We start from the raw sequence: 27,602 nt of genomic DNA, 5'->3' as shown, positions 1-27,602 counted from the left end.
TAAAAAATAATAAAAAAAAATAATAAAAAATAAAAAATGAAAATAAAAAATAAAAGAGCGTTCGTCCTTTGACGTTCGGCTCCGTCCACTCCCATGCGTGACCATGAGCGCTCGTCCTATGCCTAGTGCGAACGTTCGTCCTCACCTTTATGTGACCGTTCGTCCTCGCCCTTATGCGACCGTTCGTCCTCCACCATTCGTACTTTGCCTTATTCGAACGTTCGTCCATACTGACTTTTCGGACGTTCGGCAATTCTCATGTTCAACCGTTCGGTCATCTTTAAACCGTTCATAATTCGACCGTTCGGCTCGGTCCTTTAGGACGTTCGTCCTTTGCTTTGTTCAACCGTTCGGCATTTCGTTTCTTTAGGACGTTCGTCCTCATCTTCAACCGTTCGGTCATAATGATTTGATGAACGTTCGGGCTCAATGATATATGTCTTCAGCGTTCGGTTTTGGACGTTCGGTCCATTGTGGTGTTCCGCAAATAGCGTTCGGTCATGTTTATTCTTAGTGAACGTTCGGTCTTGCTTTGTTTGTTAGTGAACGTTCGGTCTTCATTTGAACGTTCGGTCTCCTTCAGCGTTCGTACGTTTGGTGCTTGTTTTCTTCCAGCGTTCGGTTTTGAACGCTCGTCCTTTGCCTTGTGCGACCGCTCGTCCAATTCGTTCTTCCTCCTGTCTGCCGCTCGCCCCAGTTACCTCGGCCTTTTCGGCCGTTCGGCCTCAAACCATTCAACCTCAATGAAGTTCGAGCGCTCGTCCAAACAGTAATAGTTTTTAAAAGCGCTCGCTCATCTACAGCCCGTTCGTCAAGGTCGCTCCCTTTCTCTACCGAACGTCCTGATGATATTTTGTTTTGAAAACGGTCGTTCGTCATATGGTGCTGGATGGCGTTCGTCCAATTTAAGTTTTCGGACGTTCGGTGCTTGCTTTGTTTTAAAGGGGGCCCTACCTTTAATTATTCCCACGATCTTTGTCTACCACTTCACCAACCCTGTCTACAAAATTATTCCAACGGCCCCCACAATCTTCTAAATTATTCCCTAATTATTCCGGGAATCTTCCACCAACCCAATGATTTCTGCATCCTCCAATGAGAGCTGCCGACACCAATCATCCAATAGAAAGCTGCCGACAATTTGGTTTTCTAGCAATTTAAGAAGAACACAAACACTGGGATTTGGGGGGACAGAGGACCATAGTCAACACCTCTGAGCGTTTTTTCTCCATCACCTCCAACACCCATCATCTTCATTCACTCATTTAACCATAAAAACCTCAACCTTTGACTCCTCTCACCCGTAACCACCTCAATTCAACGCCTTCATCATCTATCATACACTTCTCATACTACTCTCCACCTCTCACCCTCAACCTTTCATTAGCACAAAACCACCACAAACAGAAACCCAAATTTGCTTCAGCCGATTCCTCCATTCTCTATCAACACCACAACTTCCATTCCTCCATCCATTCTCCTCCACCCCTCGGCTCATCATTCCCAACCACGCTCCCCTCACACCATCACCCATAAACTAACCATTCTCTCATCATCCAACCTCCAAGGACCAATCACCGTCACTTTTAACCACCCTTGTTGCTGGCCGCTGGCTGCCGAGAAGGAAAGGAGATAATCATCTCCCTCACGCGCGAAAGGGGAGAAGTAGGGAAGAGGACCCGATACAGCGGCTAGTAATCACTCCGGCCGTGAGCATCGACGCTGGTAGAGGTGGTATTCTAGGTTGTTTGGTGGTGGAGCTGAGACGGTTGCCAGCAGGGATCGCGTGCACCGACAACGAATCTGGCACCGTGACAAATGGTGGTGGCCTCCAGGACGCGCCCATGTGGAAGGAGGAAAGGGATCTGAGTTTGAAAAATGAAATGAAGTTGGAAACCCGTTGTTTCTGGATTGATGATAGAAAGGGTATTGGGCCTGGGCCGACAAATACCAAATGCCATCCCAAGACTTTAATTGCACCCGTTTGCATTTGGGTTTAAACCATTCTGCTAATAAAAAAGGACAAATTGGGCCAAACCAGAAAAACAAAAAATTAAAAAATAACAATAAAACATTTTTTTTCGCACCCCTGGATCATATCCCTACACTCCTTTCATCTGGGCTTGAGTTTTTCTACCGACAAAATAAAAAAGAAAAAAGAATTGGACCTTGCAAAAAGATTTCAAGATGCACCTCCACTTTTGTGTTTACACCCCTAGCATATCCAAAGTTGGAGAAGAAGAGTATTGCCCAAACAAAGGAGCTTCAATTGCATTCGGCATCCCTGGTTTTTATCTCTGTACTCCCATTCTTGTTGAGCTTTTGTTTTGCTTTATTTTTTTTTTTTTTTATGTTTGTTTATTTGATTATTTGGTTTTTATGGTATGTAACCCTTTATTTATATTTAGTGAATTGGTTTGTTTTGTTTTGCATAAAAATTACAAAAAAATAATAAAACATAAAAAACATATAATATAAATATTGGTATGAGTACTCGTGCGATCGTACGCATCAGCCTAGTACTCATTACCCAAAATAAAAAATAAACAGAAAAGCCGTATAAGTACTCGTGCGATCGTACGCATCAGCCTAGTGCTCATTACGCAAAAAATCAAAATATTACAAGAAAAATACAAAAAAAATATAAAATATTCGAAAACCAAAAAAATATCAACAATTTCAAACAATAATCAATATCGCCTAGCCAGAACTACGTGATCCTTGATTCTCCATCAAAAGTGGAGATACGTAGGAGCAAGGCTAGACCTTGTCAGGTTCACTTCCCAAAAATCCAAAATCATTTCCAAACAAATTTCTCAACAAATCCTTAAACAAAATTTTCAAGCAGTTTCAAATGAACTACGGAACCCTGATTTCTCATTCTGAATGGGAATACGTAGGAGCAAGGTCAATCTTTGTCGGGCCCAAAAAATTAAAAAGTATTGTTTGTTTCTTTAGAGTTTTATTTTAAGGGAAAGTTAAACATTTTGAAAACCACATCATATTCACGTATTTAATTAAAGGTACTGCCTTATGGTAGGCGTTGTAGGGTGCTAATACCTTCCCTACACGTAACCGACTCCCGAACATAGAATCTCATTTTCGCAGACCATGCTTTATCATTTTATGGTTTTTCCGTAGTTTTCCAGAATAAACTATGGTGGCGACTCCACATCTCTTTTTCAAAATTGTTTTATTTTTCGGATCGTCGTCTCGTCGCGATTCCGGTTGCGACAGGCGACAAAAATCAATTTAACATCCACCGATGCAAAAGTTTCTCTAACTTTTAAATCAATAAAAATATATGAAAAATATGTTAGTATTTTAGTAGAGGGTATTGAATTAGTACTTCTTGTAGTAGAATGATGTATTTATAAATATTTGAAGTCATGAATATAGAAAATATATTAACATGTTCTTTAAATATATCAACCTGCGAATCCAAGTTCACTTGGTGCAGTCCTTGCACAACCGTTGACGTTACCTTGCATCACACCCTATAATTGTGAGTGTTTTTTAAATAGTGAAAATTAAAAAATTTGGCAGGCGAGAGAATAATGGATCAAAATTTTATTTTTATTTTCACTTTGATTGCTTTTGTTGTAACAGTTGGATCAATCTAATTTTCTATCTATACTTCTGTGCTTTTGGTCTCTCATTACATGGCCATGAAAGCTCTAGATCTTAGTGTCTAATACAACATTTGTAATTGGCATTTAAGTTCTGTTTTATCTTGGAACTTGGGATCTTAAGCGCACTTTTCCACATATTCCACTCTCTTTGCAAGCAAAAAAATTTGGTAAGTCAAGCTCAACTGTTGCTGCTACTACTGTTACTTATTCAAGGCGCCTTCAACTTCAATGGCGACTTGGTGGGTCCCAAGCTTGAATTTTGGGTTTCAATTAGGTTTCCATTTAACTCTCAACCCCACAATGTGATCTGTGACTGGAAAACGTTTTAGGGTTTTTTCGTCACTTTGATTTTGAATTTTTGCTGCATACGAATTGAATGAATGTCAAGGAGGCATTGCATTTTAATGGTACATTTGTTGCCAGAGTCACAATCTTAATGTCCAAAACTGTTCTAATTGGAATTGACTCTTGTGACAATGTGTATTGGGTATTTAGGGATACTGTACTTCTAATCTAATTTAAATGAACCAACAGAATATAGTAAGTGGGTAATTCTTTTTTCACTGAATTGATGGTTGGTGCTAAGATTTGATGTAAGTTTGAGCTTAATCATGGGTTGCTTTGGGATGTAGAAGGTTTATTGTTTTGGCTTGTGTGAAGAGCTTGGTGAATTTTCTTAAATTAAAAATTATAATATAAGAATAGTTTTAAAAATAATTAAATATTATGCAATCATTAAAATTAATATGTTTTAAATTTGAAATTATTAATTATAATAAAAACATCTCTTGAAAAGGATAAAGATATGTCACCTCATTACATACGGGTGTCATTCTGTGTTATGAGTCTCAAAATGTTTGTTATACGTTAATTTTATCAATTAAATTGAGTAAAATATATATACTTGTTTATTAATTGAAATATTAATAGTTATAATTATGTATGTTTACAGTGTAATTGAAATATATGTATGTGATAAATAAATAAATATATAGATAGATTTTGTGTGTGAATGAGTCTAGATATATTACACATTTAGAATTTTCAATATCATAAAACAATTATATTAATGGAACCTTTAACCATTTTTTTTGGTTAAGTTTTTAAAAATACTAGATAATATATTATTTAAATTTAGAATCATATTAAATAAATAGGTTACACACACTATAAATTTATAAAAGAAATTATAAAACTATTTTCTTCCAAAAAAAAAAATTGTAAGATAAAATTAGGTTGAATCTAATTCATAACCTATTTAACTATTAAAATAAATAAGTACATGTAGAGTATAAGTGAGAATACATGCACTCTTCTGCACATGTATCCATCTTTACTTTATAAAGATAAAAAAATAAAAATTTAATTATTTTAATTATTATTAAAGTAAAAAAAATTATTAAATTAAAAAATATGTATCTTTAAAATAATTATAACAAAATAGATGCAAAATTTAAAAATTAAAATAATTAACAAAATAATTTATATTAATAAGGACAAATAGATAATATGAATAAATATATAGTTATAGAATAAATAATTTTTTTTATTAATATTTTATTTAACTAAATATTATTTTATTGCATAGAGTATTTAACCAAATCAGTGCATGCATTACTTTTGAGTAAATGCTGCTAATTTGAAAGTTTTCCTTTCAGATAGAAGAGGTTGCTGCGGAAATTAAACCCTAAATTCCCAAATCTGAGTCACAGTATCAAAACAGTGTTTTCTCGCAATATAGCAGTTCACAATATCGCAATTCACAGCGGGATTTCAATTTCTTGGCAGTGAGATTTCTTCACTTTCATCTCTAATTGGTTACAAGCATGAAGATGCATCTTTCTTTCTTTCTCTTTTATTTGGGGGGTGTGAACTTATTGTTGGACCATTAGGTTTAGTGCTTATGCTTTAAATTGTTGAGTGATTTTGTTGTTTACTTTAGGTTTTTTGTTTAGAATAATAACAGGGTCAAAAAAACTGTTCTTTTGAGCTCAAATTGATGGAGAAAATGGAAGAAGAAGATGATTATGAGGAGTATGTGCCCGTGGCCAAGCGTCGGGCCATTGAAGCTCAGAAGATTCTCCAACGCAAGGGGAAGGCCCCTTTGACCACAGATGATGATTTGGAGAGATTGAGAGCGGCTGAATCAAAGCCTAGTCTGCTGGTTAAAGCTTCACAGATGAAAAGAGAACAACCCGAGATCAGTGTGACGGAACAGATTGTTCAGCAGGAGAAGGAGATGATTGAAAACTTGTCGGATAGAAAAACCCTCATGTCTGTACGTGAATTGGCTAAAGGAATCACTTATTCTGAACCTTTGCCAACAGGGTGGAAGCCACCTTTGCATGTAAGAAGGATGTCCAAGAAGGAGTGTGATTTGATTCGGAAGCAGTGGCATATAATAGTTGATGGTGGTGATATCCCACCCCCGATTAAGAATTTTAAGGATATGAGATTTCCTGAGCCAGTTTTGAAGAAGTTGAAAGCCAAGGGGATTGTGCAACCAACACCTATTCAGGTGCAAGGACTTCCTGTAATCTTATCTGGGCGTGATATGATTGGGATTGCATTCACGGGCTCTGGAAAAACTCTTGTCTTTGTTCTACCGATGATCATGGTGGCAATGCAAGAGGAGATTATGATGCCTATTGTTCCTGGGGAAGGTCCTTTTGGTTTGATTATTTGCCCATCAAGGGAACTGGCTAGGCAGACTTATGAAGTCGTTGAACAATTCTTGATACCTTTGAAAGAAGCTGGATATCCGGAGCTCAGGCCTTTGCTTTGTATTGGTGGAGTGGATATGAGATCTCAGCTTGAGATTGTGAAGAAGGGTGTTCATATTGTTGTTGCCACTCCTGGGAGGTTGAAAGATATGTTGGCCAAGAAGAAAATGAATCTTGACAACTGTAGGTATTTAACATTAGACGAGGCTGATCGGTTGGTGGATCTGGGATTTGAAGATGACATTAGAGAAGTTTTTGATCATTTCAAAGCTCAAAGGCAGACTCTTCTATTTTCTGCAACCATGCCAACAAAAATTCAGAACTTTGCCAGGAGCGCTTTGGTGAAACCAATAATTGTGAACGTGGGGCGTGCAGGGGCAGCAAATCTTGATGTAATTCAGGAGGTAGAATATGTCAAGCAGGAGGCAAAAATAGTTTATCTCCTTGAGTGCCTACAAAAAACCCCACCACCAGTTCTGATATTTTGTGAGAATAAGGCTGACGTTGATGACATCCATGAATATCTTCTCTTGAAAGGAGTGGAAGCAGTGGCGATTCACGGAGGCAAGGATCAGGAAGAGAGAGAGTATGCCATTGCAGCTTTTAAGGCTGGCAAGAAAGATGTGTTGGTGGCAACTGATGTTGCATCCAAAGGTTTGGATTTTCCTGACATTCAGCACGTCATTAACTATGACATGCCAGCTGAAATTGAAAATTATGTCCATAGGATTGGACGAACTGGTAGATGTGGGAAAACTGGTATAGCAACGACATTTATAAACAAGAATCAAAGTGAAACAACATTACTTGATTTGAAACACCTATTGCAAGAAGCAAAACAAAGGATTCCCCCAGTTTTGGCTGAGTTGAACGATCCAATGGAAGACAATGATGAAATCACAGGCATAAGTGGAGTCAAGGGATGTGCATATTGTGGTGGACTTGGTCATCGTATCAGAGATTGTCCCAAATTAGAACATCAGAAGAGCATGGCGATTGCAAATAATAGAAAGGATTATTTTGGATCTGGAGGTTACAGAGGGGAAATTTGAAAGGCGTCTGTTGGGTACCAATTTTCTTTGAACATTACTAGGTTACGTATTATTACATCTGCAACTCCAAATTGTGTACCATGGGATGTGATGACTTTCATTACTTCTGAACTGATGCAATAGATATGTTCCAATTTTTCTTTGACTGCGGCTGGTTATGTATTATATTTGCAGTTGTACTTCGTTGCATTTGTACTCTTGCTTTTGACATTGTTGAATTGTGGTATAGTTTATGAATTGTGTTTACTGAACTGTGGATTTTCACCGGGATATCTTTAGGTTGATTCATGTTGGAATAGAGCATATGTCTTCTGCTCTGGTAATTATTTTCGTAGAACATTTATGTTTATAACGACCGTAAATAAATAATATGTGCATCCCGCATATACAAGAAATCTTTTTGTGGTAGTTGCACCTCTATTTTTATGGAGAACAATGTAAAGAACTCAAATAGACGTAGTTCAATTTTAAATTTAAGCTTGAATTTTGCAATACTTTAATAGCTAAGGATAATGCATGCTGTGCATTTTAGCTTGATTCCTCATGTCTCAGGAGAATCTAAAGATACTCTGCTACAGGTATCAACATTGTCATCTCATCTTCAGTGTCATTATTGAACTCCACCAAGTATATTTTCGTTTCTCTGATATGGTGCAATGTTTTATATTTTCCCCTGCAGTTTCTGATATAGCCTTCCTACTTCATGAAGTGACAATGTAGAAGATGATGATTATCTGTCTATTTTCCTGGGTGTATATTAACCATGTTGAAGAATATAAGCCATTTGCAATTTGGATTCAATATCGTTTGGAAATACTTAGTTCATTCTGTTTACGAGCTTCAAATAATACTTGTAGCTGATTAAGGTTAGAACAAACTTTCTAGCTAGTCCAGAATCTGAGTGTGCTTTAGCAATTACAAATTGACTCTTCTTTGTGTGCTCTTGCTTGACAAGCAAGAAGGGTGTCATACCTGAGATGTGTCCTATTCTTACTGTAAATACTGAATTGATTTTGGGTTTTATGAATCAGATTAGTACAACTAACATTTTTTTTCCATAAAAGCATAGACCTTGAGGTACTAGCCCCCGTTTCATCCAACATTGTTCTTCTTTAGTTTTATATCAAACATATGCCTTTCTTTCATGTATGTCAGTAAGTTTCTTTTTTTTTGTAAGGCCTGACAATTAATTATATTAGCATAAGGGACCCTAAGCCAGCTCAAGACTTGAGAGTTGTTGGTTAAAAAGAGCGACGTCAACGTTCTAAATTGTTGTCTAAGAAAATGTTCTAAATCGTTGTCTAAGAAGAAATGAGATATATCACACATATGACAGAAAAGAGAGCATATCCACCAGAAGAAATGAGATATATCACACATATGACAGAAAAGAGAGCATATCAACAGTTTCAAAAAAGACGCAAGCGCGTCTAACACATTGTAAGAAGTTTTGATTGCTTTCACAAGTGTAATCATGACAAGTAGTGCAAAGGATATGCAATTAGTCAATGATTCTTATGAGAGGACAATGACAGAAACGTTATATGGTGATGGTCTTATTGGCTTCAGTTGCTCTTTGCTGACTTATTATTTATTTCCATTAAATTTATTCCTATGCAACCTTATACACAAGAATATTCATCACAAGAGGATCAACCGACAAATACAATAGTTATATGTCAATTTTTATAGTTTGCATTGTTTGATAGTCAAAAACAATACAGATTTTAGTACAAAACTCCCTTCTGAAAACAATTTTGAAGATACCAGAGGCAAATAACACATAGTGAAGATACAAAACATAGTTACCATAAAACATTTTAACAAATATTTCTTGTATTTCTCATACAATTATAATTTTCCAGTCACTCTTTCTAAACTGGGAATGACAAAGTATATATCAACCTTACACAATATTTGCAAGTCAATAAAATAAATAATTACCTTTTTAATATGGGTTTTAAACGAGTACTACCAGCAAGTTTTTGAAAATGAATTTGAGTAACATAGTATTTATCCCATACTGCTCCACTCCTATTCTATTATATCATATGTATTTTATATATAAATATGTAACATCTTAGCTATGAAAATAATTATTTTATATAACTTACCATTAAGAATTATTATGTTAAATAATTATGTTTACTGGTTATAAATTATGTTTCAACACTTTTAATCTTATGCTTAAACACTTTCGAAGTTACATTACATTTCGATACTGTTTGAGATTACGTTTTAACATTGTCGTATTATATTTGAGAAATTCAATGGTAACATTTTAATTTGACCTCTAAATGAAGAAAAAAGTTATAGTTACTGAACAATGATATTTGTAGATAAATAATATATTTTCCTTGATATTATTTTAATTATTTTATATTTATATTTATGTACAACATACTAATATGATGTTAGTACAAAATCAAATTGTAGTATTGGTGCATGCCCAATTTTATTTCCAAAAACGAATGGTGTAAACCTGCAACTATTAGTAATCATATTTACCTTGTGCTTATGCTTATATGTTTATAATATTTAGATTATGTGTACAAATTATATGGCATATCACGTTCCATATTTCATTCAATGAGAAAGAACAAGAATAAGACAATAAAACCTGAGTAAAATCTACTTAAACATTTACTTCAAAATCTTAAAACATTTTTTTATAAGTTATTTTCCTTATATTATTTAATATTTTCATATTTATTTAATATAAGACTTAGATTACATTTGTATTCTTAGTACATTCTAATTTTTACACTTAATTTTATATCACTTTTAAAAGATATACAAAATCATAATGAGTTATTAGTGGAGTATAATTTCCAATTTAATGTTTAAATAACTTAATCTTTCTTATGTATTAACAAGTATAGATCATATAAATAAGTAATTATCATTTTCAAATACTCATTCCACATCAAAATTCATTAAACATACTGTAATACGCTTATACGAGTAATGAAATTCAAGTTAAACAATACTAAATAAAGAATTTCATAAACAAGAGAGATTACTTGAATAATTTAATAAAAAAGTAGAAAATTGTATCAACTTTTTCTTTTCATTCGAAGGTCCAATTGTTATCATCATATGAGCATCATCAAAATCTTGTCCGTGCAATTACTTATGACGTTAGTGAAAAACCTTAAATGAAGGATAATTGATGAATTATTTCTTTCTATAGCAATTGACTTATAAACAACATGTACTTACTGTATTTTAAATTAATCGTAGACATTTAAATTTTCATATTATTGATTTTATTATTAATAATTTAAGAATTTAGAAAATGGAGTAAAAAGTGATAACTATAGTTTTTAATAAGATGATATTCAATTATTTTATATTGTTGTAAAGTTGAATCATAAATAGTTTTTTAATATTGATTTCATCTTATTAAAATATTCTATCTCTTTAAAATTACTTTTAAAACTTTTATGTTTTCTTTAGGTTTTTGAGTTTGTCGTTCATTTGTCCGAGTATCAGGAATGATCATTGGAGTTTCATACGTCTGATCATAATTAAAAATAGGATAAATTTACTTTTGTTCTATTTTTAAAAACATTTTGACATTTTTTATGTGTAATATTTTTTAGACTTTGATGATTGAGTGTGATGTAAAGTTATGAAAAGATGTATAATTCTTAAAATTTAGTATATAAATAGTAGTATGATTTAAATTTGCTCTAACCTATCTTATGTGTTTTTTTGTTATGATTTGGTATCTATAACTATATAATCGGAATAAAGAATAATGTAGAGACCTACTATAGCTATATAATCAGAATAAAGAATAATGTAGAGACATGAGATGAACAATATTAAAGCTGCAATGGGATTGTGTAGTTGATTACATAGTTTATAATATAAATATAGATACTTATGTTATGTAATATTTTTGTTTTTTATTTCTTTTTGAAATATTACTTTAGAAAACTTTGTATACAGAGAACTATACATGATATAATTTCTATCTATTATGAATTATATGTTTGATATCATTATATAATAACCTATTTGATAATATTTATATGCTATAATTCAATCGTTACATATAATTTGTTTAAAAAAATTAAAGTTTAAGTAATAGATAAAAAGAAAGCACTAAATAAAAAGGGATAAAGTTGGTATACAATTAAGAAGATTAAATATATAAAGAGATACAAAATGAGTGTAATATAATATGATTAACACTTATTTTTTTTAACCAAGGTTAATTCATACTCAAAAGAAAAAAGAAGAAGACAAAATTGAAATAGCTAATTGAGAGAGTAAGTGAACAATTTATTTTAATTTGTTTATTTTTTTTAAATCACCAATATACTGTTATAGTATCTTTGTAGCTAACACTCATCTTCATTATAAATTTCATCTTCTGATGATCAAACTAGTTTTTCAAATTTAATGTTTTGCTCTCATGTTTCTGGAATTACTTTCTCATTACCAATTGCCTCTTTATCTAACAAGTTAATACTTTTTTTTTTTGTTTTGGACTAACTAAGAAAAATAATTGCAATTCATTAAATAAAATGAATTTTACAAGAAAAAAATATTTATGTGAGAAAATAAAGAAAAACTTAAAAAGGCAATACAATAATTTGTTTCTAAATAGATAATATTTTATTAAAATATTGTAATATCTATACGTATATATGAAAGGATTTTCCTTTTGGTGTCCATTTTTTATTTATTTTATATTTTAAATTAAAATAATTTTTGTTATCAATTTTATTCTGGCGTTTCTTTAAATCTAATATATTTTTTCTAAATTAATTATTTTTTAATTAAAAAATTACGTGTAACAAAATAAATATTATTTACAATAAACTTATTTATATTTAATTTTATAATTATAATAACAATAATAATTTTATGGGTTAAATATGTTTTTAGTCCCTAACTATCAAGTGAATTTGTTTTTAGTCCCTCTTTCAAATTAAGCTACAACCATAATTTTTTGTCTTTCAAAACTAACTGCATTAAAAATAAGCTGAGGTGGCTAACCGTGTGTGTCACATCATTTTTTTTTTTTGACACCAGTTATTCTTTCTCAGCTCCTCTTCCTCCCTCTCCCTTTGACTCTACCACAGCCACCTCCGACGCCACCATCAACTGCGAACCCCCATGTGCAACCACCCTCCACCACTAACGTAAAACCTTCATCTCCACTGCCCAGAAACCCCCCAAATCACGTATCAGTTCATCTCCTCCCACCACCACCACAGAGACCCAAATCAGAAAACTAAAACCACCCAAACCTTCATCGCGATCTCTTCCATCATTAACCCAATTCGCACAAGAATCGCAAACCTGCAAACAACAAGCATCAACAATTTAATAAAACTTATTTTCATGCCCGTGATAGAAACCGACATCAATACTTTAATAAATTGTTTACATGCTTATGACACAGATAGCACCACGCAATCCCAATTTTATTATGGATTTGTTAATAATTAACAAGAAAGGTACCTAATTCAGAGGAGCATAATAGGGAGGAAGAGTAGACATCACGAAGAAACTCCCCATGGTGGGAGATGATGGCGTTTCCTAGAACACCAATTAGAAAAAAAAGATAAAAAATCAAACTTCCATGGCAAATTTCAAAACAAGGAAATGGGGGATCACACAAAAACAAACCCAGATGCAGCAAACTGTTCTCTAATCAAGATTGAAATATTACCCAAACAAAATCTATTATCTTTAATGATGAAAGATATTGCAATGAAGGTTTGGGTGATTTTAGTTTTCTGATTTGGGTCTCTGTGGTGGTGGGAAGAGATGAACTGATATTCGATTTGGGTTTTTTTTTAGGCATTGGAGATGAAGGTTTTACGTTGGCCATGGAGGTGAGCGGGGTGGAGGGTGGTTGCACATGAGGGTTTCGCGGTTGATGGTGGCGTCGGAGGTGTTCGAGGTGGCGCTAGAGGTGGCTGTGGTAGAGTCAGAGGGAGAGGGAGGGAGATGAGCTGAGAAAGATTAACGGGTGTCAGAAAAAAAATTACGTGGCTTAGCCACCTCAGCTTATTTTTAACGCCTTTAGTTTTTGAGGACGAGAAATTATGGTTTCTTTAAAAAAAAGAATCAAAATGTAACTTAGTTTAAAAAAGAACTAAAAACAAATTCGTTTGATAGTTTAAAGACTAAAAACATATTTAACCCTAATTTTTATTATCATAAATAAATAAATAAAGAAAGTGAACTCTTTTCACTAATTGTAATAATATACTTATATTATTGCACGAAATAAACTTTTCATTTTAATGCGCATTAACACTCTTTAGAATCCAATTACTTTGAAAGAAACGACATTTATATTAATTTTTCTATTTTTACTTGTAATTATAAAAACATCATGTTGTCTTCTACCATATTATTTAATTAAAAAGCTACTTTTTTGCAAAACCCAAAAACCACCACTCTAGTATATTTATTTATTTAATATATTTTGATATACCCAAGTATGTGTTTTTGCTTTAACTAAAATGTGATGCTTGTAATTAACGACATAATTGCTAAGCCAATGATTTTATCATAATTAAGACATAAAGAAATAACCAAATTTTCAATGTAATGATTTTTAAAGCGACCCAACGGATAAGAGAGAACTGTGACCATCACTTTTTAACAACAGAATATGATAACTGGTGTTACTATTTTAGTGTATATAGGGTATGTAAAATTTATTACTAAGATTATTTATAGTAGAAATTAAATTATTAACATAGTATTATTGAATATAATTTTTAATAGTAATAAAAAGCATTTAATATAATAATTAGAAACATAATTATCCCAGTGGTTATTAATTTTATTTTATTTTCTACGAATTATTTACCTTTATTTAATTTTTTCCCTCAAAGTGACACGATCATTTAAGCTAAAATAAAGAGTTTAATTTATAAATAGATTTAGTATAAAATACTTTGTTCGCAAACATCCAATAAAAAATTATATTATCATCACATCTATTAATTAGTAGATAACGTAACAAAATGAGTATATCCTCTTGCACTTTTCAATGAAAAATACTTTACACTAGCCGTATATATACATAAAGTAAATTTAAATAGAAAACTATGTTTCTCTTTAAGGATAATTTCAGTTTTTTTCTTCTTAAAAATACAATATTTTTTCTTAACTTTAACAAAATACTTATAAAAATACTTATATATATATATATATAATTAAATAAATAATAAGGGTATCATTACTATATGAGTCTTGTTTAATATTAAAATATTAACAAATTAATTTTACAAAAAACAAATCACTAAAATATGTTAATATAACATAAAATTCAAAACTTCAAAAAATTATGCGTTATAAAAATAAAAAGTATTAACTTTATAAAAATTTCATCCAATAACTACTATTTAAAGTAGACTTTAAATATAACAGCTTATAAGTAAGATAAATTATATATATATATATATATATATATATATATATATATATATATATATATATATATATATATTAATTTATATATGATGAATTCAATATATATATCTTAAATATGAAAGTATACATTAATAACAGTCTGATAATTTTTTAATAATAGATGACACAATATTTTTAACAAACAACGGATTTATTGGAATAATTTTGAATAACTCCAACATCAATCTTAATAAATGAACTTTTAAGGTTAATTAAATATTTCAAAATTGACTTATAAAATAGAATTTGTATGTAAATTATAAATTCGTCTTATTTTTAATTGTTTAGGTAAAGAAAAATCTTCCAGACTAACTAAAATATTATTAAAGTACAAATTTCGTGAAATCTTTGTATTGAAATAAAAATTACACAGATTTAAAAATGATACAATACAATTAAATTTATATAAAAAAAAAGTTAAAATCATGTGATGAATATGACATTAAAAATCACCTAAACATTTGCAGTAACTAATGTTTCTTAATTTTGAAAATAATAACTGAATAAAAATAATAAAAATAGTACTTCATACATCATTTCCTCCTCAAACAAAAAATAATTTAAAAAAGTTAAATCCGTGAATTCTCAAGTGTTCACATATTTTATTGAAATATTATTATTATTATTTAGTTATATTTCAAAGGAACAAAGAGAAAACATTTCCAGGAAATTTCGCATGTCCCAAGTTTGGCAATCTTTCAAAACTTTACAATGTTTAGTGTGTTTGTTTGTTTGGAGTGAAAGTGAAGTGATTAGTGACAAAAAGCTGAATATTCCACTGTGGCGTGCGTTTAGTTGAATGAAGGAAGCAATTTCCTTAGGGCCCATATCAATTCATTACTCTTTTGTAGCTATCGCAAAAAGGAGATTTATACCTTTTTCAACGAACCAAACAGGAAATAACACTTCTTATTTTTTTCATAACTGCTTTTAGTCACAACTTTTTAGATTTTAACCTAATCAAAATGCTAACGCCTTAAATTAATGTCTAATATGATTTGTTAAAAGAAAAAGTATTTTTTTTTTACCTAAAATGATGGATATTGATAATTTCATGTTAGTATTATTCTTTTGTGTGTAAAATTAGTTTATTTGTTTTTATTTTATGCAAAAGTATATACTTTTTTTAATAAGAAAAATAGTATTAAAATTAGTGTTGTCAATGGATTAAAACTCGCGGATCAATATTCGGTTGAAAAAAATGTAATTTTTTTATACGAATCAATTTTCAACTCATTTTACTTAAAACCTGGTTCCCTCTGATTGGTGAGCCGGATTGACTCACTAATTTACTTAATTTAATTATTTATTATTTTATGTTTCAATATTATTAGTTAACATTTTTTTGTATTGTATTGTAGATGATGATAAAGAAAAATATTATGAATTTATCCATTCAAGACTCTAATATTATAAATGAATAAGTGAAACAAAAATTATCAATATTAGAAACTTTTTTCTTTGAATTTTGTGTTTGTTTTTTAATTACATTTGGATTGTATGATATTTTTTTTATATTTTGAATTGTCTTTAGAGTTTGACATCATCTTATGGTAAAATTTATTTAGATTTAAATTAAAATTTTATTTTTTTATTAAAACAAAAGATTTATAATTAAGTGAGCAGTAAATCAACTCGTTTAATCTATCAACTCGTGCTAAGCCAAACTGAATTCAAATTTTTTCCGCTCACTAATAAATAATTTAAGTTGAGTTAACTTATTAAGTGACTAAGCGATAGTGGGTCAAACCAAATCGAACCGATTACTTTGAGAGTAATAATTAAAATTGTGACAACCTAGGATTTGCTCACTTTACATGCTAATAAATGACGGAAAAACAAAATACTTTAATATACAAAGAAATATTATGTCCCCAATACAACATATGTAAAAGGATGCAAAATTGAAGATTATTTTATCACATTTTGACGACAACAGTAAAAGACTTTATGGTATATTCACAAATTGTCGAGGTAAATCCCAAGTAAAAAGAAGTGGAAATATGATTTGTTTAATATTTTTATAAATAATAAACCAACGCAAACTCTAATAATAGATTTCCCATCCCATGCTGTGTTCTCATTAATCTAAACTGTATAAAAAGGCATATTTCTTGTTTTTGTGTCAAAGTTAAAATCGACTTATTCATTTCTAAAAATAGTGAAAGATTTATTTTGACTCAGTTAATTGTTTGTTGTCAAATTAGCAATACACAAGTAAATTGATAAACCACAGATACTTTATTTTAATTATGTTTATATATATATATATATATATATATATATATATATATATATATATAATTTATTATGAAAAATGTTGCATAAAATACAAGAATGAAATAAATAATATATAGTTCAAAGACGAAGTACAACTTTTAAAAATAATTTAATAAAAAAAAACATATTTATTTAATGACATGACTTTGCTGTAATACTTCCTACCAAAATTAGACATTGATTATATTGGTAGTAAAGTGGATATTAATGACATAATAGTCTAGATGCATTCACCACATTTCTTCATCTTTTAATAGTACTCAATGACTAATTACACCCACTCGTTTTCTAGTTTATGTTGAAAAAAGATCCCAACAAATTTCATTATTTCATATTAACATCCCAAATAATCGTAATTCATCGAAGACCTTTTTTAATGTAAAAAAAAAAGAAAAAAAAAAGAATTTCTGATCTATCATCATACAAACGACTTATTACTTAAAGTCATAAAATTTTCCCAAATCATAATTATTTGGTAATATAATATAAAACTTGAATTAAAAAACATGCACCCTTTTTCCCTTTCATTGATTTTTGTTTTTCCCAATTTATAATTAAAGTGTGAAAGGAGAGGGACATAGAAGAAAAATAATTAAAATGTTTTCAAAATTTGAAATAAAAAGTGGGACAATAAAAGACTAAAAGCTTTATCTATCATTGCACATGCAACTCGGCCATCTGGTTTTTCTTTTTATCATTATCTACCAAACGCCAACAAAAAGAGCTTATGATTTCTACGAGGATCTAACCATGTTATCATAAGTGCTTATGTATGCAAAATGATGAAAATAAAAGTAATTATTATTGCCATATATATGTAAAAGAAAAAAGAAAAAAGGTATTGAATTGAATGAAAATGTTATAGTTTGTTCTAGCAATTCAAAGTTGAAACAAAGAGGATCAACCATTAGACAGGTTCATGTAACTTGGCATAGGTTTGGGTCCCATGCAGGAATCTCCCAAAGATCACCAAATATATATATATATATATATATATATATATATATATATATATATATATATATATATATATATATATATATATATATATATATATATATAGTGAAGGTTTGTGAAAGGGTTGTATTGGAGGCCCTCATAAATGGAGTGGACCTAAGAACCTTATTAGGGTTTGGAAATTTTATGGTTTTTGTCGGCAAAATATACCATTTAAAATGATAAAATCGTGTCATGTTTTTGGTCTTTCTACCCATATTGCGTGTTTGATTTTCAATGTTATGTATAATTAAAGAAAGAAAATGATGTGCATTGTTATTTCGAAGAAAAATATTTCCTCACAAAGTATATCTATCCTTCGAACACTCCTTCTAATAATAAATTATTATTCAACCATAATAATTCAAATTAAAATTAAAAGTATAACTAATACATTTGATTATATAATAGATGCATAAAATATTCTGACTTTAAATTTGATTAAGGTTAATTATAGTATTGGAGTCTGTTTTAAAATTTGATACTGTTATGTCTTTAAAAGATAGTTTGATTTTTGAACTGTGACAATTAAATGTTTTATTTTTTGAACTGTGACAATTAAATTTGATATACTGGTATGTCTTTAAAAGAAGAAAACATATATAAATTATTTTTTATTTTAACTTTTAAAAAATATGTGAGACTATTAAATATACTCTTATTCCATTAAAAGTATTTCAAAAAGCAAATATAATAATGAGTCAATTCATAAACAAAGTTGACAACATTACTCATCCAAAACAATTTTAAATCAATAAATTTATGAATTTTACTTTTTACATGTTGTTTAATTTCTTAATTTTTTAATGTGAGAGTCATTTTCACAATTGAATTCTTAATGTAAGAAAGTTTATATCATTTCCTTTCTAAAATGGCGAAATTTTTTGTTTTTCAGTGGCTTAAAAATGAATTGGTCACATACCAGGAATAATACTTGTTAGACAATATTGTTAATAATCCTCCTTATCAATTGATGAAAATTTAAACCCAAAATTGTTACAGAATATATCAATGCGAGAAAGAGAAATATTATTATATATATATATATATATATATATATATAATATTTATTTGTTGCTTATAAGAAAAACAAATGGATTTTTTTTAGAAATGTAATTAAAACATGAGAGCGCTGATAGAAAAAAAAATTAAGACAGGAGAGCATATTGTACACGAACTTGCTTAATGTTTGGTTTTGTCAAGAGTGAAGGTCAGAAAAAAAATAGTATGTACAACATATATAATAATAAAGAATTTTGTAAATTTAACTTTACGTTTAAGATTTAATACTATTATTTTTTGCAGTGTGCATACAAATGTTTACATAATAATTTTTTTTAATGGTATATTTGGTAGAAAGGATACAAACAGAGGAGAAAAGATAAAAAAAAGTGAAAAGAAAAATTGTTTAATCGAAAAAATTGAAAAAAAATATTTGACTTGTTATTAATATTCTTATTTATTATAATTTATTATAACAATAAAAAACAAAAAACAAAATACTCTTAATTGATTACAGGTTAAAGATTTTACGTTATTGTTGAATATTTTATCACTCTTTTATATTCCTTCCAACAAAAGACTCAATTTATATTTTATTTTTATTTTTTTTGTTTCTTTCGGCTTTGTTTATAGATACATATATCTGTCAATTTTGATTCTTTTTATGCTTTATTGTTATGTCGATTTCTTTTATATAAGTTGAATAATGATGGAGGATAAACAAACAATGGTATGGCATTAATATGAAGTAATGACAAAGTGGGAGATCGCCATGAAACTACAAAATGTTGTTTGTTTTCGTATATATGTATATATCCATGGCTTCCTCCTTATTTTGTCTCTTTCTCTCATTTCTGTACTTTCCTTTACCTAAATAAAAACAAGACAATGGGAAGAAGCTACGTCCTAACGCAGGAAACACTGGACCATATGCAAAAGCTATTACTGATTACAATATTATTCTTTATTTAAAACGTGGAAATATGTTCTAATCAAAATTAGATCACCGATTAATTAAATTTTTTACTTTTGTTTTGTTAATTTAATATTTTATTATTTAAGTTTAGTTTTATAACTATTAAAACTAGACTACTTAAGGTTTTTTTTTTCTATATTTCTTTTGTAAAATCCTTTTAAAATGTAAAATAGTAGAGATGCAAATTCAAGATTAACTTTGGCATGTTTATCTTTACCAGAGTTGGATAACGCCTTTGAGATCAATTTTTGTCTCGAAGATATGAAGTTATCGTATGTTGTATATTGGTAGGTGAAGAAAGCTAAGTTTTGGATTTTGAAAGATAGGGAAGATGTTAGATTTTAGAGGTTAGTATAAGGGAGATATTAGTGTATCTCTTAGCAAGGTTAGAGTATTGCATTGATTATATATCTCGACAATGTCTGTAGTCTGAAGGTGAAAAGTTGTAACATGTTTGACTTTAGAGTTGAAGAAGGTACAGTAACCCTAAAGTGTATAAAGGAGATTAATATTTGGAAAAGAAAGGTAAGATGAAGTAGAGCTTTTAGGATCAATAAGGTAGGATGATGTTTCTTAAGTAAGAGGAGAATAATCTTTTGGGGAGGATGAAGTATCTTAGAGGTCTTATACAAAGTTCAAGAATCCGAAAGAGATGATTGGATCTTCTCAATAAGGAAGCATTATCAAAGTAAAGAGTAGAAGGGATGTTCTAAGTAATGTAGTTTACATATGAGAGAATGTTTGACTTGGGGTTGAGGTGAAGGATTTCAAGTGACGAAGGGAGAAACACATCGTTAAGATTTTTCTCGTAGAGAAGGAAAAAATAGTATTATCATAGCACGGTAAAAAAGGAAATGAGAGTAAAAGTCTTAAGTAGTTGAAAGGGTATCTGCGATAGTTGGTATTGAAGTGGTTAGCACAAATTATCTAATTCAAAGATATAAGTTACAAAGTTGGTGTTTCGATTAAGGGTTTTGGTTGTCGTCAGCATGGTAAATGAGTTATGGTTGCCTGTAAAGGGAGTTGGAGTTGAGCCGGTGGTTTTACTACAATTTCATCCAAGTGGGTGTCTGACATGTCTTATGGTGATCAAAGGATCCAATTTCAAAGTCAATACGAATTGTTTCTTTTGCAAGGTTGGGACATAATCTCAAGGGTGAATTGATTGTTTTCCAATCTCATCCCTATCACGTTGTGGTACACAAATCAGTGGTGTTATTTGATTCAATAATTTATTGATAATTTTGATTTATTAACGAATTTTTGTGACTACCAACAAATTTGTTTGTCAATAATTTTTTTAATTGTTATGGTTTGCGTGGTCAATACAATCATTAGTGATTAAGTGAATATGATAAATTTTATTTTTGAGTTAAATATATTTTGAACGAATAGGATGCCTCCAACTTTTGAACCATTGAGACTAATAATTAACATTTATTTAGATTGTTTTAAAGATCTTTTATTAATATATATATATATATATATATATATATATATATATATATATATATATAATAATAATAATAATATGATATCAGAGTTATGGTTAAAGTTTATCCTAATGAGATTTGTGTGGAAATATTGTCTAGTCTCACATTCGAGATATATATACTTCGGCATGTGAGGGTGTATTGAAAGTTCCAAATCGACTAGAAATAAAGTCAATTTATAGTATATAAGTGGATGTAAATCTCACTTTACAAGCCGATTTTGTAAGGATTAAATCTACTTCTTAACTTAACATGATATTAGAGTCACGTTAGAGTTTGTCCTATATTCTTAAAGAAGAAAGATGTATTAAACATGTAATAATCAACCTTTCTAATTGAGATTTTGGAAAAACAAAGGTTATTTTTTGCATTGGTTGTGTAGAAATTTCAAATATTTGTTAAAATTTGCAGGCAGATCTTTAACATAAATTAATAAATTAAATTTAACTTAATAAAACTTATTTTATAAAGTATTTACGAACTAGATGTACTCATATACCCTCTTGATTTATTACACTGACTGTTTAAAAGTTTAAGTGTTTCACCATTGTGGAAGAAAAATTCTGCGATTTTCATCTCTGTTTCAATCAAACATAGTTGGGAAGATTTATAAAAGCAATGATTTGGAAGGTGATTATCTCTGCTTTACAAATTAAAAAATGACTATTTAATTTAAACTACTCTTTCTACATTTAAATATAAGCAAAATACATATATTTTATATTAATTAACAATGTTAATTTAAGTTCATTTATTTGTTTCATTTTATGTACAAAATTACATTTTAAAAATATTTTTATAGTTTATGTTCAAATTTAAATTTAAGAATATTACCAATTAAATTAGTTAAATTTTGTTTAAACATTTTTTCCTATCTATTTATGGTTGTTGAGCATTATAGGTAGAATTTATCTAATAAAATTTAGTATTTGTTATATGTTGTTTTACATCACTTATGAATGGTTTAATCCACATGCAAAATATATATATTTAACATAGTAGATTAAAAGTCTTACATTTGATTAGAAATAAAATTAATTTAAAATATATAAATAAATCTTAACTTTTTTTTTTATAAATTAGTTTTATTAGGTTAGGTTTAAAGTGAAATTCTTTTACATTTTTTACAACTTTTTACCATCACATAATAGTTTTTAACAAAAATTGTTGGTGTCGATATAAATTTTTTTGGAATTATTGGTTTAATATTTTATTGCAGTGGAAATCCTAATATATACGTTGGCTCAGTCGTACTAATCTCCACATCATAAGAAGGAGAGTTTCGTGGGTTTTGTCCATATACCTTCACTTCCTCAAATCCCATCTTCTTTCTTCGATTTTCCTCTCATTTTCCCTTTGCAAGAACCAGAGTGAAAAGAAGCACTACTTTGGGAAGAAAGAGAAGAGGATCAATGTCAAACTCAAACATCACAAGCTGTGATAGTTGGAGCTTCTCCACAGAGAACACCGGAGAAGATGCAGCAGCAGCAGTTAAACACCAGCAACTAGAGATGCTTCCCCAAAACCATAGTCCAAATTCAAACACTTCAACTACAACAAATAACAGCAATGCCTCAAACACAAATTCACAACCACCTCTCAAGAAGAAAAGAAACCTACCAGGGAATCCAGGTCTGTTAATTTCTCTCTATCTATTCACACCAACATTCTCAGCTTACTGTTTTTCTCTCTTTTTTTTCTATAATTTAAATCCACGGATCATCAAATTAATTAAGTGCCAGCTTCTTATATTGGTGATAATCAGTTCTTATCAGTGATTGATCAGTTTTCATGTACTGAGAATTTGAGGTGTGTGTGTATATATATAGCCATTATCTGTTCGTAACAATTACTATGTGGACGTGTAAAACTAGAAGAAGATACAGAAAGCAAGATTTGATGATATTTAGGTGAATTTGATTTACATGAATGTTGTTTGAATTGGGGAGGAAAACTAGGGTGTGTGTTAAAAATTCAAAAAATGAATAGCAAAAAGGTTGAATTATTGGTGAGTGATGAAATGGTGGAAAGAAGAAGCTCAATTATTGCCTGCAGGGTTTCACAATCATTGCAGTTCACTGTTGACTTTTCTTCACTGCTGGCTGATCTCAAACTTTTTCTTTATTCTTGTTTCACACTTGTTTCACACCTGTTTCAACAAAAAGGTTCATACATATTGGTCATGTTAAATCTTTCTATCTCTTTTCTGCTTAATTTTTGACTCCTGCATGTGAACAAACATTCCACTAACAAATTTTTCATCATTTTTTTAATTTTAATTTTGTCATGTTATAATCTGAATATAAATGAAATATTTAAATAAATAAAGGTTTTTTTTTGGGTTTGCTTTCGGTGCATGTCAAATTAATAATTAATGTTGAAGGTACTATAGAAAGGAAACATGTGCATGCACACTTATATATAGACTGTATATAGTTGATTAAAATAATAATTTTGGTGTGAGTGGCACGTGTGCAGACCCGAATGCCGAAGTGGTAGCCCTGTCGCCGAACACCCTGGTGGCCACAAACAGGTTCGTGTGTGAAATATGCAACAAAGGGTTTCAAAGGGATCAGAACCTTCAATTGCACCGTCGAGGGCACAATCTACCGTGGAAGCTGAAACTCAGAACCACCACCGAAGTGAAAAAGCGCGTTTACGTTTGTCCCGAACCCTCCTGTGTCCACCACAACCCGGCTCGAGCGCTGGGCGATCTCACCGGCATTAAAAAGCACTTTAGTAGAAAGCACGGCGAGAAGAAGTGGAAATGTGAAAAATGTTCTAAGAAATACGCTGTTCATTCTGACTGGAAAGCGCATTCCAAAATATGTGGAACCAAGGAATACAAATGTGACTGTGGCACCATCTTTTCCAGGTTCAAATTAATTATCTAATTATTTCAACCGCAAAAATTATATTTTTTTAATCTCTTCTGTTATACATCTATGTTTTTGTTATAAGATTCATAAGAAAAATTAAAAAAATACGAAAATTTATTTTTTTATAATTATTTTATTATGTGTTAAATAAATAAATAAATATATTTTTTTATAACATTTTATTTTTATATTATCTCTCAAATGTAAAAATCACATTCATAAATATTAATTCGTAATTTTCGCACAAGTTGCATGCATTGGTTAGGTGAGGTAAAGTGTACATAGTCGACTTTGATCACACGTGATTGATTAAAGGTAAGGAATTTCTGAATTTTAATAAATTTAAATATAGTATGACATTTTAATTATTTTAATTAATTAATTATGTTCCTTTTAAAATAATTCTTTAGACGAAAAAATTGAAAATTCCTTTTTTAACGAATTAGTTTTGACTTTTTTTTATTTGCTTTGAAAATTCCAAAAAAATATATATTCTCATCATCTAAATATGTCATTTTAATGTATGATATATATTATTCTATTATTTTATTTTTGATCTGATCATCTCGATTCTTTTCCAATCCTTTGTGGCTTCATGTGAATTCTGTTCATTGATATTATTAGTGCAGAAAAATAACTCACTGCATAATATTATGATCTGCAGAAGAGACAGTTTCATCACACACAGAGCTTTCTGCGATGCACTGAGTGATGACAGCAACAAATTCAACGAAGCAGGACAACTGCAAAGTATAATGCATGCTTCAAACCTGCAACCACCAATGATCCCAAACCTAGCAGCATCACTACCAATCAATACCAACAATCACAAGCAACCATTACCACTCCCTCACGACCTCATTGCAGCAATTCCAGCAAAACCCTTTAGCAGCAACATGGCAGCATTGCCAAGAAGCCTTTCATCCACCTCTTCTCTCTCTCAACTGTGCTCAAACTCACCACACATCAACATGTTTGAGGAAAAGCCTCAAACAAACATGTCTGCCACGGCACTGCTTCAAAAAGCCGCACAGATGGGCGCAACAGTGAATAGTAACAGCAACGGCATGATGACTGAAACGGGCTTTGCTACAAGCATGGCACCACCATCATATGGGGTCATGAACCACCACATTCACCACGGTCAACAAGACCTGTCTCAGTATAACTTCCATGCAAATGGGACGGTGATGATGGATGGTGTTGGCAATGGCATGGGAGGAATGAGTGGTTTGGATATGTTTAATGCCATATTGGATCAAAGTAAGGCGTTGTCGAAGATCATAGAGCAGAACAACCGAAGCAGTTATAGTGGTGTTTTGCATGCAATGAATAATGGTAGGTCAAGTTCCATTGATGTTGGTGGAGCTAAAGGGAGTGAGGATGTGATGACTTTGGACTTGTTGGGGATAGGAGGAGGAGTTGGTGGTGGTGGTGGTGGTGATGGAAGCTTCTTTGGTGGTGAACAGTCTGAACTAAAGATTGAATATGGAGAAATGAGTCAAATAAGAATCCAGGCTTTGAACCATTTTCAGCAACAAACAGCAGCATATGAAAATTAAGACTTGGTTGAGACCAAAATAAAATAATAATTTGCATGTTTCTGATCTAGGTGGAAATTTTCAGCTTTGTTCTGTGAACTAATTCCTTTTCTACCATAAATAGTATACACATTATTATGATAGGTTTTCCTATCACTAATATCAGTGTTGTGGACCCTTTTGGTCCCTTAAATCAGTGTTCACTTTTCAGTGTCTTGAAATGAATAATGGTCTAGTTAGTTCAATGCGAGCAAAAACAGTAGTTAGTTCAATGTGTATACTGAGACTTTCAATCTCACTGATCACATTCTCTATCTTACCAGTAAGAATGTAATATGCTGGAAATTTGTGGGAACTGTTTTTTGAGTTTCATAATTATAATCCCTTTGTTTTATAATATATTGTGTTATTTGAAATGCAAGTAACATTTATGAAATATGTTGTGTACATTGACAATTTAAACAATTAATTTTAAGGTAATAATAATATATGGTAACAATAATAAATATACCATTTCTATAAAGATAGTTTTACTAAGGTAATTTATTTTTAATAAATACATTACTTTGATTTAATAGTAAATCATGAAAAAAAATAAAGATTTATTGAAAGGTAAAAGAATAAGTTAATTTAATTTTTGTTATAGTAAAAAGTGCAGTCAATATATAAAACAGATATAGTATTATCTAATACACAATTATATATGTTGAATTTATTGACTTCAAAATAACCATATTAAATGTCATGTAACTAATGGCCAGTGTTTAGAAGATGAGAGTATAATGATTTTATGTTAATGTTGAATAATAATTAAATCCACCAATTAATTACCTATTTGATGATATTGACAATATTTTATGGTTTGAAATTTACTGAAAATTAACAAATTTGTGTAGGTCTAATTCTTTATCTTAGAGAATGTTTTTGTACTCATTATATATATATATATATATATATATATATATATATATATATATATATATATAACTTTTTCATAAAATATTTAGGGTGTCAATAATTTGTATTATTTTTTTAAAATTCTTGTAATACTGTATTCACAGATCGATATTCTTATTACATTATTTAATTTAAGTTATTATGTTTTATATTATGCATTCGATATAGTTATACTATATCTTAAATGTTTTTAATAAAGCTTAAAAATAAAATAACAATAACTTGCATTCAGTATTTGTCGTGCTTTTAATTACCGTTGGAATGGTTAAATTTACTTGTTAGTGTTTTGGGGAAGAATAAGGAGGTGGCCATAGAGAAATAGATAAAATAATAATTTTCCTTCTCGAAAAGTACTTAAATTATTAGTTAAGAAAAAAGACTTTGTTTTCTTCAAACAATAAATGCATATTACAGATATTTTACAGATCTTAAAAAATAGATAAAAATCTTTTTTTAAGAATTGTATTTTTGAAGGTTTTTATTTGAATGTCATTTTTAAACTTCAAAACATTATTAATTATTATTTTTCATTCATGCCCTTGTATTTTGTCTGGTTTTAAATTCGTTTACATATAATGTGAAAACCAAAAAAAAAAAAAAAGAACATAAACATATAGAT

General features: G+C 30.0%; 2 protein-coding genes across 2 annotated transcripts; both read left to right on the top strand.

Annotated features, from left to right (window-relative positions):
• The first annotated feature begins 5,236 nt into the window (after positions 1-5,236).
• On the top strand, positions 5,237-7,658 carry LOC108343259 (DEAD-box ATP-dependent RNA helicase 35). The gene is made up of 2 exons (XM_017581431.2): positions 5,237-5,419; positions 5,588-7,658. The coding sequence occupies exon 2, from the start codon at positions 5,632-5,634 to the stop codon at positions 7,405-7,407; it is 1,776 nt and encodes a 591-aa protein (XP_017436920.1). The 5' UTR covers positions 5,237-5,419; positions 5,588-5,631; the 3' UTR covers positions 7,408-7,658.
• Positions 7,659-22,870: 15,212 nt separating this feature from the next.
• On the top strand, positions 22,871-26,401 carry LOC108342003 (zinc finger protein GAI-ASSOCIATED FACTOR 1). Its single transcript, XM_017579703.2, has 3 exons — positions 22,871-23,238; positions 24,085-24,481; positions 25,150-26,401. The coding sequence occupies exons 1-3, from the start codon at positions 23,019-23,021 to the stop codon at positions 26,045-26,047; spliced, it is 1,515 nt and encodes a 504-aa protein (XP_017435192.1). The 5' UTR covers positions 22,871-23,018; the 3' UTR covers positions 26,048-26,401.
• Positions 26,402-27,602: the final 1,201 nt, after the last annotated feature.

Source organism: Vigna angularis, chromosome 6 (assembly GCF_016808095.1).
Source record: "Vigna angularis cultivar LongXiaoDou No.4 chromosome 6, ASM1680809v1, whole genome shotgun sequence".
Lineage (NCBI taxonomy): Eukaryota > Viridiplantae > Streptophyta > Magnoliopsida > Fabales > Fabaceae > Vigna > Vigna angularis.
This window is presented reverse-complemented; position numbering and strand designations above follow the sequence as displayed.

What these genes read in the sequence shown, in the direction of transcription:
- LOC108343259 (XM_017581431.2), top strand. Translation starts at nt 5,632, where the DNA reads ATGGAGAAAATGGAAGAAGAAGATGATTATGAGGAGTATGTGCCCGTG.
- LOC108342003 (XM_017579703.2), top strand. Translation starts at nt 23,019, where the DNA reads ATGTCAAACTCAAACATCACAAGCTGTGATAGTTGGAGCTTCTCCACA. An exon ending in AAACCTACCAGGGAATCCAG is followed by an intron (nt 23,239 to 24,084) that starts GTCTGTTAATTT and finishes GCACGTGTGCAG; the next exon opens with ACCCGAATGCCGAAGTGGTA. An exon ending in TGTGGCACCATCTTTTCCAG is followed by an intron (nt 24,482 to 25,149) that starts GTTCAAATTAAT and finishes TATGATCTGCAG; the next exon opens with AAGAGACAGTTTCATCACAC.